Source organism: Dryobates pubescens, chromosome 41 (genome assembly GCF_014839835.1).
Source record: "Dryobates pubescens isolate bDryPub1 chromosome 41, bDryPub1.pri, whole genome shotgun sequence".
Classification (NCBI taxonomy): domain Eukaryota; kingdom Metazoa; phylum Chordata; class Aves; order Piciformes; family Picidae; genus Dryobates; species Dryobates pubescens.
Window position 1 is genome coordinate 155,333 of NC_071652.1, and position 13,855 is coordinate 169,187.

The 13,855-nt window shown below is 61.5% G+C and overlaps 1 protein-coding gene across 1 annotated transcript; it reads left to right on the plus strand.

Moving 5' to 3' along the window:
• Nucleotides 1-290: 290 nt before the first annotated feature.
• On the plus strand, nucleotides 291-11,720 carry LOC128899176 (keratin-associated protein 16-1-like). Its single transcript, XM_054177521.1, has 6 exons — nucleotides 291-627; nucleotides 8,332-8,567; nucleotides 8,928-8,996; nucleotides 9,105-9,152; nucleotides 9,840-10,850; nucleotides 10,980-11,720. The coding sequence occupies exons 1-6, from the start codon at nucleotides 291-293 to the stop codon at nucleotides 11,718-11,720; spliced, it is 2,442 nt and encodes an 813-aa protein (XP_054033496.1).
• Nucleotides 11,721-13,855: the final 2,135 nt, after the last annotated feature.

The window sequence follows — 13,855 nt, forward strand, 5'->3', positions numbered from 1 at the left end:
AGGGATCCACAGCCTGGGAGCTGCAGGGATCCACAGCCTGGGATCTGCAGGGATCCACCCATGCACCTGAGCTGTGCTCAGGGCAAGGCTCAGCACGGATCCCAAGCCTGGCCCAAGGCTCCTCCTCGCTGCAGGGCTCCAGCACCTCGAGGGTGCAGAGCTCCCCGGCTGAGGCTGGGTGCTGCAGGCAGATGCTCCCCACGCAGGTCTCAGCTGTCTGGGAGCTGCTCGGCTCCACGGCAGAGGTCTCCACGCGTGGCCCAGCCGTGGCAGGCAGGCAGAGGTCCTCCATGGAGATCAGGTGCTGGAGGGGGAAGGTCTCCGCGCAGGTCCCGGCTGCCCCCGGGGCGCAGGGCTCCGCCGCCGGGGCCGAGCCCTTCACGCTGATGTTTTCCACGCAGGGCCCCCGAGGGGAGCCGGGGGGGAAGGTGTCCACGCATCTCACAGCCGCCTCGGGGCCGCAGGGCTCCGCTGGGGAGGCCGTGGGCTGGAGCGGCAAGCTGGAGCCTCCCTCGCTTCGAGGAGGCTCGGAGGCTGCCGGGCAGCCGCAGGCAGGCGGCCGGGGAGCAGCGGAGGAGCCGCAGGCGGCTGCCCGCCCCGGGGCCGCGGGAATGGGGAGAACAGGAGGTGGGCAGCTGGGGAGAGGCTGAGGACCATCATCCAGGCAGCTGCTGGCCGCACCTCGGGAAGCCTGCTCAGGACGGGGGGGCACATCCTGCGCGGGGCCGGCCGGGGCGCAGGGCGCTGGGCGGCCGCCGGCACAGGCAGGGTGAGGCAGGCAGGGCAGCTGGCACCGGGAGGACATCCTCTGCTCTGCAGGCAAGAGACAGGAGAGGGTTGGGGGCTGCCAAGCCAAAGCTTCACTGTCTTGGGCGGTGAATCCCACAGGGTGGGTGCCAGGGTTGGGTCACAGCACAAAGAACAGAGAGGAAAAGTGGTGGTTGGGGGTCCCACTCCCCCTCTCCCCCCCAAATTCTCATTGAGAGAAGGCTTTGGGTCCTTCTCTTCTTCTCCACAAACCTCCAAACTCCTCTTTCCTGCCTCAAAAAGCAGCTCCCAGCCAACCAGCAGCATTTTGCTTGTGAGCTGAGCAAACCTTTTCAGCAGGTTCAGCGAGTTTGGCTTAATCCTCCCTCACTTTGGGGTTTTTGTCTTTTTATCCTCCCAGAGGTCTCCTCCTTGCCCTGCACCACCCTTGGAGGACAAGCCCCAGCTCAGGGCAGCCTGCAGGAGGTGAAGCTGTTGCTGCCCTGCCTTCAGCAGGGCTCAGAGCACCAACAGGGCTGGGCCAGCTGGAAGCCAGAGGTGGTTGGTCAGGTTTCCCCGGAGCTGAAGAGCTCTCCCCTGGGCCCTTGGTGTGATGCTGCAGTGGCTTCACCTCTCAGAGGGCAGCACCACCCAGAGCAGCCCTGGCTCCATCAGCAAGGGCAGGGCTGAGCCCTCCAAACCCAGTGCTGGGAGAGCAGGAAGGGTTTGCAGAGCATCCCTGGCAGGCACAGCCAAGGAAGAGTCAGAGAATGGCTTGGAAGGGACCTGCAAGCTCCTCCAGCTCCAAGCCCATGGGCAGGGACACCTCCTGCTAGCTCAGGTTGCTCAAACCCTCATCCAGCCCTGATCCTAAGCACTTCCAGGGATGAGGAATCCACAGCCTCCCTGGGCAAGCTGTTCCAGTGGCTCAGCAGCCTCAGGAGGTGACTGATGGCTGCTTCAAAGCCTTAGCTCCGAGGAGCTGCAAGAGCCAACAACCAACTTCCCTCAGCCTGCTGAAGCAGGCAGGAGAAAAACTCACATCAGCCATGGGCTTAGGGCTGAACAGCCCCAAAGGTGCTGAGGTCCCAACAGCCCCAAAGGTGCTGAGATCCAACCAGCCCCAAAGGTGCTGAGATCCCAACAGCCCCAAAGGTGCTGAGATCCAACCAGCCCCAAAGGTGCTGAGATCCAACCAGCCCCAAAGATGCTGAGGTCCAACCAGCCCCAAAGATGCTGAGATCCAACCAGCCCCAAAGGTGCTGAGGTCCAACCAGCCCCAAAGATGCTGAGATCCAACCAGCCCCAAAGGTGCTGAGATCCAACCAGCCCCAAAGGTGCTGAGGTCCAACCAGCCCCAAAGCTGCTGAGGTCCAACCAGTCCCAAAGGTGCTGAGATCCAACCAGCTCCAAAGATGCTGAGATCCAACCAGCCCCAAAGGTGCTGAGATCCAACCAGCCCCAAAGGTGCTGAGATCCAACCAGCCCCAAAGGTGCTGAGGTCCAACCAGCCCCAAAGGTGCTGAGATCCAACCAGCCCCAAAGATGCTGAGGTCCAACCAGCCCCAAAGGTGCTGAGGTCCAACCAGCCCCAAAGGTGCTGAGATCCAACCAGCCCCAAAGATGCTGAGGTCCAACCAGCCCCAAAGATGCTGAGGTCCAACCAGCCCCAAAGGTGCTGAGATCCAACCAGCCCCAAAGGTGCTGAGATCCAACCAGCCCCAAAGCTGCTGAGATCCAACCAGCCCCAAAGGTGCTGAGGTCCAACCAGCCTCAAATGTGCTGAGATCCAACCAGCCCCAAAGTTGTTGAGATCCCAACAGCCCCAAAGCTGTTGAGCTGCTGAGCTCTGGAGCACCCCAAAGCCGCTGAGCTCTGGAGCACCCCAAAGCTGCTGAGCTCTGGGGCACCCCAAAGCCGCTGAGCTCTGGAGCACCCCAAAGCTGCTGAGCTCTGGGGCACCCCAAAGCCGCTGAGCTCTGGAGCACCCCAAAGCCGCTGAGCTCTGGGGCACCCCAAAGCTGCTGAGCTCTGGAGCACCCCAAAGCCGCTGAGCTCTGGAGCACCCCAAAGCTGCTGAGCTCTGGGGCACCCCGAAGCTACTCACCCAGCTCGCTCCCAGCGACTAAAGGAGAGGCAGCAGCAGCTCCAACCTGCGAACCTGCTTTGTACGCTCCCAAGAGCCTGGGCTCAGCAGTGAGCTGCCCCAGGCAGCCCAACAAAGCCACCCCGTGCTCAGCAGGCCCTGCTCCACCTCTGCCCCGTGATGAGGGAGGATTTGCCTTAATTATTCCCGGTGGGAAGCAGCAATTTCCGCGGCGTCAGCTGCGGCGCGTGGCTCCGGCGGCTCCTGGCCCCTGGCTGCCGGCCCCTGGCTCCACGTGGCCCTCGCTGGGGATGACAGCAGGCAGGAATTTGGGCAATGAGTGGACTCTTGGCTTGGCCTCCCCAGGAGTTCCCCCCAGCCCCGGGTCAGCTGTGCCACGCTGCTCAAAGCTCCTCCAGCCCGGCGCATCCCCAGGGCCGGCGCAGCCGGGGTGGGAGCTGGGCGCCTGGGAGGCTCTTCTGCTCCCCAGCCTCCTCTGACCTCTTGCTGTGGCTGCCAGCAGCCCCCTCCGGGCCTGCTGCTGCTGCCAGGAGTGGCCTGACCTGCTTCTGGAAACCCTTCTGCCCTCAGCAGCCTCCTGCTGCTTGGCTTTCCTCCCCTCAAGCCCCAGCTCCAAGCGCAGCAGCTCCCTCACCGGCAGCGCAGAGGCAGAAGGGACCCCCAGAGATCACCCAGCCCGACCCCTCCCCGCCTGCCAGAGCACCCAGGAGGGGGTTGGAAGCTCCACAGCCTCTCCACAGCCTCTCCACAGCCACAGCCTCTCTGGGCAGCCTGCCCCAGGGCTCTGCCACCCTCACAGCAAAGGGTCTCCTGATGGGGAGGTGGAACCTCCTGGGCTCCAGCCTGGGCTCCTTTGCTCCTTGGGCTGGCCCTGGGCACCACCACTAAGAGCCTGGGCAGGGACCAGGTTCCCCTCTCAGCCTTCTCCTCTCCAGACCAAGCAGTCCCAGGGCTCTCAGCCTTCCTTCACAGGAGGGATGTTCAGGGCCCTTCCTCATCCTCATAGCTCTCCTGTGTGACTTCATCCTCCTGCAGCAGAGCCCTGAAGAGCAGATGGGTGACAGAGGAGTGACCACCACCCTCTCCCCTTCCACCCCCACAGCTTGACCAAGGCCACCTGAAGGACCCTGAGGCAGAGCTCAGCTCCCTGTGGCCAGCAGGAGACCCAAGAGCTCACCCACCCCAGAAGGGTTTGTTTCAACCCAACCAAAAGCCACCAGGGCTGGACACCAGCAGCTGGCCACACTCAGAGGGAGCAGAGTGTGCAGGCAGGACACAGCCTTCGTCCCCAGGAGCTCTGAGTCCTCCTCCCTTCCTGCAATTAATGCTGGTTCCATCCTGCTGGCACCAAGAGGCTGAAGGCTACCTGGGAGTGAGCAGGGGAGGAGGTTGCAGGCTTTGATGTCTCTCAGGCTTCTTGGCTCTGCCTTCTCTCTTCTAATGAGGCATCTCCAGACAGCAGCATCTCCACCTGACCACAGCTGGGCAAGGTAGAAAGTGGCTGCTGCTCCAAGCAGAGTCATCAGTGCTGCTGCCTCTCCCTCTTGGTTTGGCCTCCTGTGCAATGCAAATGCAGGCAGCAAAGCAGCCAAGGGTCACTGCCACAACCACTGTGGGCAGAGAGCCAGGCACAGTTGGTTCCTCACCCTGCAGCATCACCCCAGGAGAAGTCCTGGCTCTGGATCTCAGCAGCTTTGGCTTTCTTCAGATCTCAACAGCTTTGGGGCTGGTTGGATCTCAGCACCTTTGGGGCTGGTTGGACCTCAGCAGCTTTGGGGCTGGTTGGATCTCAGCAGCTTTGGGGCTGGTTGGACCTCAGCACCTTTGGGGCTGGTTGGATCTCAGCAGCTTTGGGGCTGGTTGGATCTCAGCAGCTTTGGGGCTGGTTGGATCTCAGCAGCTTTGGGACTGGTTGGACCTCAGCACCTTTGGGGCTGGTTGGATCTCAGCATCTTTGGGGCTGGTTGGATCTCAGCACCTCTGGGGCTGGTTGGATCTCAGCATCTTTGGGGCTGGTTGGATCTCAGCACCTCTGGGGCTGGTTGGACCTCAGCACCTTTGGGGCTGCTTGGATCTCAGCACCTTTGGGACTGCTTGGACCTGAGCAGCTTTGGGGCTGGTTGGATCTCAGCATCTTTGGGGCTGGTTGGATCTCAGCACCTTTGGGGCTGGTTGGACCTCAGCACCTTTGGGGCTGGTTGGATCTCAGCAGCTTTGGGGCTGGTTGGATCTCAGCACCTTTGGGGCTGGTTGGACCTCAGCACCTTTGGGGCTGGTTGGATTTCAGCATCTTTGGGGCTGGTTGGACCTCAGCACCTTTGGGGCTGGTTGGATCTCAGCAGCTTTGGGGCTGGTTGGACCTCAGCAGCTTTGGGGCTGGTTGGATCTCAGCAGCTTTGGGGCTGGTTGGATCTCAGCACCTTTGGGGCTGGTTGGATCTCAGCAGCTTTGGGGCTGGTTGGATCTCAGCACCTTTGGGGCTGCTCCCCTCTGTCTGCCACCCAGGAGACCACATCTGGACACCAAGCCCAACGTGGAGCCCACAGCACAAGAGAGTCTCCACCGAAGTGGAGTGAGGCCAGAGGCAGTCCAAGGGCCCTGAGATGGTTGGTGGAAAGAGGTTGCAGGACCTGCTCCTGCTGGAAAGGAAAAGCCTTGGAGGAGATCCTGGAGCCTCTCCCAGCTGCCTAAAAGCTCCTTGTGGAGAGCTCCTGGTGGAGAGCTCTTCTCAGAGGTGCCCAGAGGCAGGGGGAGAGGCAACACCTGCAAGGCTGATGGTTGGAGGTGTTCCAGCCACGCTTGCCCATGGCACTTTGGGCCATGGTTTGGGGGCCATGGTCCTGGTGGGATGAGCTGAGGGGGGATTTTTTTCCCCCCAGCCCTTGGCTCAACTTTGTGGCCTCCTCCAGACTCACTCCAGCAGCTCTGTGTCCTTCTCATGCTGGGTGGGGGGAGGAGATGACACCAGAGCTGGAGGCAGGCTCAGTGGTGAGGGCTCAGCAGAGCAGGGCAGGGCAGAGGGGCAGAAGCACTGCTTCTCCTGCTGGCCACAGGGAGCTGAGCTCTCCCTCAGGGTCCTTCAGGTGGCCTTGGTCAAGCTGTGGGGGTGGAAGGGGAGAGGGTGGTGGTCACTCCTCTGTCACCCATCTGCTCTTCAGGGCTCTGCTGCAGGAGGATGAAGTCACACAGGAGAGCTGTGAGGATGAGGAAGGGCCCTGAACATCTCTCCTGTGAAGGAAGGCTGAGAGCCCTGGGACTGCTTGGTCTGGAGAGGAGAAGGCTGAGAGGGGAACCTGGTCCCTGCCCAGGCTCTTAGTGGCGGTGCCCAGGGCCAGGCCAAGGAGCAAAGGAGCCCAGGCTGGAGCCCAGGAGGTTCCACCTCCCCATGGGGAGACCCTTTGCTGTGAGGGTGGCAGAGCTGCCCAGGGAGGCTGTGGAGTCTCCACCTCCCCATCAGGAGCCCCTTTGCTGTGAGGGTGGCAGAGCTGCCCAGGGAGGCTGTGGAGTCTCCACCTCCCCATCAGGAGCCCCTTTGCTGTGAGGGTGGCAGAGCTGCCCAGGGAGGCTGTGGAGTCTCCACCTCCCCATCAGGAGCCCCTTTGCTGTGAGGGTGGCAGAGCTGCCCAGAGAGGCTGTGGAGTCTCCACCTCCCCATGGGGAGACCCTTTGCTGTGAGGGTGGCAGAGCTGCCCAGAGAGGCTGTGGAGTCTCCACCTCTGGAGAGCTTCCAAGGCCAAGCCAAGAGTCCAAGAGTCTACGAGGACGATGAAGGGCCCTGAACATCCCTCCTGTGAAGGAAGGCTGAGAGCCCTGGGACTGCTTGGTCTGGAGAGGAGAGAAGGCTGAGAGGGGCCCTGAGGAAGTGCTGGGAACAGGAAGCTTAATCCTGAGGGGGAAGATGGTTTCCAGGCTGGGTCATCAGTTCCTGGTTCCTCATCTTCCCCCCCTCTAGGAGATCGGTGGCCGAGGAATGGCAGCTCGCAGGCAGGCAGCAGTCATGGGGTTGGACCTCCCAACCTCAAGGGTCAGGTTCCATTAAAAAAGGATAATTTAGCAGCTAATTGAAGGAGTGGAGCAGGAGCAGGGCCTGGATTATTAAAAAGTTGTATTTCCATACCCCTGAGGTGTCTCACTTCCTGGCCAGGGACGCTGCAGCCCTATAAAAGCCTTCTTCTTGCTGTCTTCCTCAAGCCATTTTGGTTTCCTTTCTAGTTGCTGCTGCAGAGCTGGGTGAGTTCCTTCCTTGGCTGCCCTGGGAGGCAGGGAGGTGGTGGTTGGGGGTTTGTTTTGCAGAGGGCTGCAGGAGCCCTTGGGCTCCTCGCTGAGCTCTGGGCATGGCTCCCAGCAAGGCTTCAGCAGCCTCCCAAGCTTCTCCCAGGCTCTAGGTGCTGGCTGCTGTGCAGCTGCTGAGCTTCTCCCCCATCAAGATGCAGCTCTCAGGGTGGTTGGAAGTGGCCTGAGCTCCCTCCTTGTCCAGCTGGCTGCTGTGCAGCTGCTGAGCTCTCCTCACCTAGGTGCAGCCCTCAGGGTGGTTGGAAGTGGCCTGAGCTCCCTCCTTGCCCAGCTGGCTGCTGTGCAGCTGCTGAGCTCTCCTCACCTAGGTGCAGCTCTGAGGGTGGTTGGAAGTGGCCTGAGCTCCCTCCTTGCCCAGCTGGCTGCTGTGCAGCTGCTGAGCTCTCCTCACCTAGGTGCAGCCCTCAGGGTGGTTGGAAGAGGCCTGAGCTCTCTCCTTGCCCAGCTGGCTGCTGTGCAGCTGCTGAGCTCTCCTCACCTAGGTGCAGCTCTGATGGGGGTTGGAAGTGGCCTGAGCTCCCTCCTTGCCCAGCTGGCTGCTGTGCAGCTGCTGAGCTCTCCTCACCTAGGTGCAGCTCTGATGGGGGTTGGAAGTGGCCTGAGCTCCCTCCTTGCCCAGCAGGACAGCTGCTGCCCTGCTCCAGCCAGGAAATGATTGGGTTTGAGGCAGATCAAAGGGCAAGGGCCAGGACTTCAAAGGGCCGAAGTGGGAGGGAAGATAAGCAGCGGAGCCTTGCAGGCTGCCAGGCTGAGCCATGCCTGGAAGGAAGCCTGGACGAGGAGGAGCTGTGGGGCTGGTGGCAAGGCAGCAGCACTGGCAGGGTCAGGTCCTACCCTGGGGGGGGGGAGTTCCAGCATGAAGCCTCCACTCCTGTCCTCTAGGAGGGGGTCAGGGGTTGGAGCAGGGAAGTGGTGGAGTCCCCAGCCAGGAAGGTGTTGAAGAAACCCGCGGCCGCGGCACTTGGGGCCGCGGTGGGGCTGGGCTGCTGCTTGGGCTGGGTGATCTCAGGGAGCTTCCCCAACCTTGACGACTCCCAGGTCTGAAAGGCTTTCATGTGGGCTGGGTGCCCTGCTCTGCGTTTTGGGCTCTCTTCCCTGTCTTCTGCCCACTATTCCAGCGGGAAAAGCAGAGCCTAGGGTCCGAGGCAGCCTCCTGAGTGTCTCTGTCCCTTCCCTGCTTTCAGACACGACCCTTCCCTCCACCATGTGTCACCAGAATGGCTTCCAGCTCCGGCAGCTCTGCATCCCCCCTCCCTCCGTGCTGGTCAGGAGCTTCCCGGTGAAGCCCCGCGGGGAGCCCTGCGCCGCTCTCCGCCAGCTCCAGTGCCTCTCTCCGCGCCCGGATCCCTGCTGCCGCCCCGGCATCGCTCAGGGCACCACCACCTACGTCAACCTGGGCAGCCTCGGGGTGAGGCAGGCTGCTGGCCGCTTGGACCCCTGCAGCCTGGGGCTCGGCTCCTGCGCCGCTCAGCTCTGCGCCGCTCAGCTCTGCGCCGCCCAGCTCTGCGCCGCCAGCCGCCCGGAGCCCTGCTGCTGCTGCGGGCTGCCGGAGTGCAGCAGCTGCTGCCAGGAGGTGGCCAAGTGTGTGGATCCCTGCTGCAAAGAAGTGACCAAGTGTGTGGATCCCTGCTGCAAAGAGGTGACCAAGTGTGTGGATCCTTGCTGCAAAGAAGTGACCAAGTGTGTGGATCCCTGCTGCAAAGAAGTGACCAAGTGTGTGGACCCCTGCTGCCAAGAGGTGGCCAAGTGTGTGGATCCTTGCTGCAAAGAAGTGACCAAGTGTGTGGATCCCTGCTGTAAACAAGTGACCAAATGTGTGGATCCCTGCTGCCAAGAGGTGACCAAGTGTGTGGATCCCTGCTGTAAACAAGTGACCAAATGTGTGGATCCCTGCTGCCAAGAGGTGACCAAGTGCACCACTAAGTGTGTAGACCCTTGCTGCAAGCAAGTGACCCAGTGCAGCACCAAGTGTGTGGATCCCTGCTGCAAGGAAGTGACCAAGTGTGTGGATCCCTGCTGCCAAGAGGTGACCAAGTGTGTGGATCCCTGCTGCCAAGAGGTGACCAAGTGCACCACCAAGTGTGTAGACCCTTGCTGCAAGCAAGTGACCCAGTGCAGCACCACCTGTGTGGATCCCTGCTGCAAGGAAGTGATCAAGTGTGTGGATCCCTGCTGTAAGCAAGTGACCAAATGTGTGGATCCCTGCTGCCAAGAGGTGACCAAGTGCACCACTAAGTGTGTAGACCCTTGCTGCAAGCAAGTGACCCAGTGCAGCACCACCTGTGTGGATCCCTGCTGCCAAGAGGTGACCAAGTGCACCACCAGATGTGTAGACCCTTGCTGCAAGCAAGTGACCAAGTGTGTAGATCCCTGCTGCAAGGAAGTGATCAAATGTGTGGATCCCTGCTGCAAGGAAGTGATCAAGTGCACCACCAGGTGTGTAGATCCCTGCTGGTATGAGGTGACCAAGTACACCACCAAGGGTGGGAAGCCCTGGTGCAAGAAAATGACTAAGTGTGTGGATCCCTGCTGCAAGAAAGTGACCAAGTATGTAGATCCCTGCTGCAAGAAAGCGACCAAGTATGTGGATCCCTGCTGCAAGAAAGTGACCAAGTATGTGGATCCCTGCTGTGGAGGTGCCACCAGGTGCACCACCAGGTGTGTGGATCCCTGCTGCCAGGAGGTGACCAAGTGCACTACCAGGTGTGTGGATCCCTGCTGCCAGGAGGTGACCAAGTGCACCACCAGGTGTGTGGATCCCTGCTGCCAGGAGGTGACCAAGTGCACTACCAGGTGTGTGGATCCCTGTTGTGAGCAAGTGACCAAGTGCACCACCAGGTGTGTGGATCCCTGCTGCCAGGAGGTGACCAAGTGCACCACCAGGTGTGTGGATCCCTGCTGCCAGGAGGTGACCAAGTGCACCACCAGGTGTGTGGGTCCCTGCTGCCAGGAGGTGACCAAGTGCTCCACCAGGTGTGTGGATCCCTGCTGCCAGGAGGTGACCAAGTGCACCACCAGGTGTGTGGATCCCTGCTGCCAGGAGGTGACCAAGTGCACCACCAGGTGTGTGGATCCCTGCTGCCAGGAGGTGACCAAGTGCACCACCAGGTGTGTGGATCCCTGTTGTGAGCAAGTGACCAAGTGCACCACCAGGTGTGTGGATCCCTGCTGCCAGGAGGTGACCAAGTGCACCACCAGGTGTGTGGATCCCTGCTGCCAGGAGGTGACCAAGTGCACCACCAGGTGTGTGGATCCCTGTTGTGAGCAAGTGACCAAGTGCACCACCAGGTGTGTGGATCCCTGCTGCCAGGAGGTGACCAAGTGCACCACCAGGTGTGTGGATCCCTGCTGCCAGGAGGTGACCAAGTGCACTACCAGGTGTGTGGATCCCTGTTGTGAGCAAGTGACCAAGTGCACCACCAGGTGTGTGGATCCCTGCTGCCAGGAGGTGACCAAGTGCACTACCAGGTGTGTGGATCCCTGTTGTGAGCAAGTGACCAAGTGCACCACCAGGTGTGTGGATCCCTGCTGCCAGGAGGTGACCAAGTGCACCACCAGGTGTGTGGATCCCTGTTGTGAGCAAGTGACCAAGTGCACCACCAGGTGTGTGGATCCCTGCTGCCAGGAGGTGACCAAGTGCACCACCAGCTGTGTGGATCCCTGCTGCCCTCAGGTGATCCGGTATGTGGATCCCTGCTGCGGCGTGCTCAAGTATGCCACCCTGTACCTGGTTCCCTGCTGTGGAGTGCCCAAGTGTGCCACCTGCTGCCTGCACCCCTGCTGTGGGCAGCTGCCCAGATGTGCTGCCCAGTGTGTGGATCCCTGCTGCCAGGAGGTGACCAAGTGCAGCACCAGCTGCGCGGATCCCTGCTGCCAGGAGGTGACCAAGTGCAGCACCAGCTGCGTGGATCCCTGCTGCCAGGAGGTGACCAAGTGCAGCACCAGCTGCGCGGATCCCTGCTGCCAGGAGGTGACCAAGTGCAGCACCAGCTGCGTGGATCCCTGCTGCCAGGAGGTGACCAAGTGCAGCACCAGCTGCGTGGATCCCTGCTGCCAGGAGGTGACCAAGTGCTCCGCCAGCTGCGTGGATCCCTGCTGCCAGGAGGTGACCAAGTGCAGCACCAGCTGCGTGGATCCCTGCTGCCAGGAGGTGACCAAGTGCTCCACCAGCTGCGTGGATCCCTGCTGCCAGGAGGTGACCAAGTGCTCCGCCAGCTGCGTGGATCCCTGCTGCCAGGAGGTGACCAAGTGCACCACCAGCTGCGTGGATCCCTGCTGCCAGGAGGTGACCAAGTGCACCACCAGCTGCGTGGATCCCTGCTGCGGGCAGGCGACCCAATGCAGCACCGTCTGCGCGGATCCCTGCTGCCAGGAGGTGACCAAGTGCGCCCCCAGCTGCGCGGATCCCTGCTGCGGAGCTGTCCAGGCTGTCACCAAGTGCGTGCAGTCCTTCCCCACCCCCTGTGTGACCCAGGCCAGCCCCCGGTGCGGAGCCGTCTGCAGCCCTGCCTGCGGCCAGCGCTGCTCCATCAGCTGCGCAGATATCTGCTGCAGGAAGCGTCTGGCTCCCTGAGCGGCTCCGGCTGGGGGCTGCTGGGGTGGGACCCCAGGAATGGGAGGGGGGGGGGCTGCAGATCCCTGAACTTCCCAAGGTCTTCCTCACAGCTTTGCTTTCCTGGGGCCCTTCCTGCCTCCTCTGCTCTTGTCCGGGGCTCTCCTCAGCTCCCCTCTGGGGCTCTCCTCAGCTCCTCTCTGGGGCTCTCTGAGGCTCTCCTCAGCTCCCCTCTGGGGCTCTCCTCCGCTCCTCTCCGGGGCTCTCTGAGGCTCTCCTCAGCTCCCCTCTGAGGCTCTCCTCAGCTCCTCTCCGGGGCTCTCCTCAGCTCCTCTCTGAGGCTCTCCTCAGCTCCCCTCTGGGGCTCCTCTCAGCTCCTCTCTGGGGCTCTCCTCAGCTCCTCTCTGGGGCTCTCCTCAGCTCCTCTCCGGGGCTCTCCTCAGCTCCCCCCTGAGGCTCTCCTCGATGTTCTTTGTCCTTTCCACTGCCACCTTGCCCTGGGCCATGCAACTCAGCGATTTTGTGCCCCCAGGGCTGTCCCCTGGGAGAGAGGTTCTGCAACTCTTCTTTGCACTGATGTGGACGGAGAGAGACTTCTCCACTTCCCCTTCCTTGCCCCTTCCTTTTCATGTGTGAAGCAGTAACAGCAATAAAGAGACCTTATCACCAGCCCTCTCCAACTGGCTCCTTCACTCTTGTGTCCTCCCAGGACTCTTCCATTGCCTCCTAAAAGCCTGATCTGGAGAGGGGCAGCTGCTGCTAGGAGGTCCAAGGGCCCCTGGGGTTCACCTGGGCTCCCCCCCCTTAGGCTGCCTGCTGGCAGGAGGGATGCTCCAAGTCACAGGGAGGTGTGGAAGGGCTTGGAAAACTTTGGTGCTGTGCTCCTCTGAAGCTGGAGGAGCTGGGGGCCAGCTGCAGCCTCAGCCCACAGGCAGGAAGGAGGTTTTTTTCCCCCCTCCCCATGAGCAATGTGGAGGGGAGGCCCTGGCCAGAGGAAGATGAGCAGGGCTGGGAGGCTCTGCCTCGTGACTTTGCCACCCCTGGCTCAGAGGTCCTCCCTCAGCCTCCTGCAGCTGCTGGTTCCTTGCCTCTGGTGGCCTCTGGGCAGGTGCCATCAGCTGGGGTGGGCAAGGAGGATTCTCTCAGGTCTGTGGTTGGGGTCAGGAAGGTGCCCTGGGTGCTTTTGGGTGACCCTGCATGGTATCTGCTCACAAGGTCCCAGGGCTTCCTCCTCCACCAGGCTGCTCTGTGGGTTGCTCAGCCAGGAGGAAGCAACAGAATTCAGGGATTCATGGAATGGGTTGGGTTGGGTTGGGAGGGACCTTGAAGCTCATCCAGTTCCAGCCCCACTGCCCTGGGCAGGGACACCTCCCAGCAGCCCAGGCTGGGGCAGATTGAGGCTGGAGAGGAGGAAGAGATCCTTGGCAGTGAGGGTGAAGAGAGCCTGGCACAGGTTGCCCAGGGGAGGCTGTGGCTGCCTCCTCCCTGGAGGTGTTCCAGGCCAGGCTGGATGAGGCCTTGAGCCACCTGGGCTGCTGGGAGGTGTCCCTGGGCATGGCAGGGGGTTGGGGCTGGAACTGGATGAGCTTCAAGGTCCCTTCCAAGACAAACCTCTCCATGGAAGATCCCTAAGGAAAGCTCCATTCCTGCTCAACATCATGGGGGGAAATCCAAGGAAATCACTGCAAGGGGCAGCAGAGGAACCCAGTGAGGTCTTCCCCCTGCTCACAGCTGGTTCTTCTCCTCTTCCTGTGGCTGTGCTCAGAAGCTCTCTTGTCATTCCCAAGCCCTTCCTGAGTAAACAGGAAAAGAGGGAACCTGAGCCCCATTTGGGTCCCTCTTGACCCCGGAGGCCAGGATCTAATCACTTGAGCCACCAGCCCCCCAGGGCACGGCCCAGAGCAGTCACTTGATGTCCTTGGGAGGCCAATTGTCCTCTGCTCTCAGCCTCCTGGCATCTCAGCTATGCAGCCATGTCCCCAGTGGAAAGGGAGCAGCAGGCTGGAGGACCTGGAAGCTTCCCTAGGTGCTGCCTCACAGCAGCTTCCCCAGGGAGCTGTGGTAGGCAATGATGATGGCCACCAAAGGCTGGTGGTGGCCAAAGGCTGATGGTGGTCACCAAGGGCTGATGAGGCTGATGATGATCACCAAGGGCT

Coding starts and splice junctions, on each gene's coding strand:
- LOC128899176 (XM_054177521.1), top strand. CDS start 291: ATGGAGATCAGGTGCTGGAGGGGGAAGGTCTCCGCGCAGGTCCCGGCT. Junction 8,997..9,104: donor GCCAAGAGGTGACCAAGTGT/GTGGATCCCTGC, acceptor CAAGTGACCCAG/TGCAGCACCAAGTGTGTGGA. Junction 9,153..9,839: donor GCAAGGAAGTGACCAAGTGT/GTGGATCCCTGC, acceptor GAGGTGACCAAG/TGCACTACCAGGTGTGTGGA.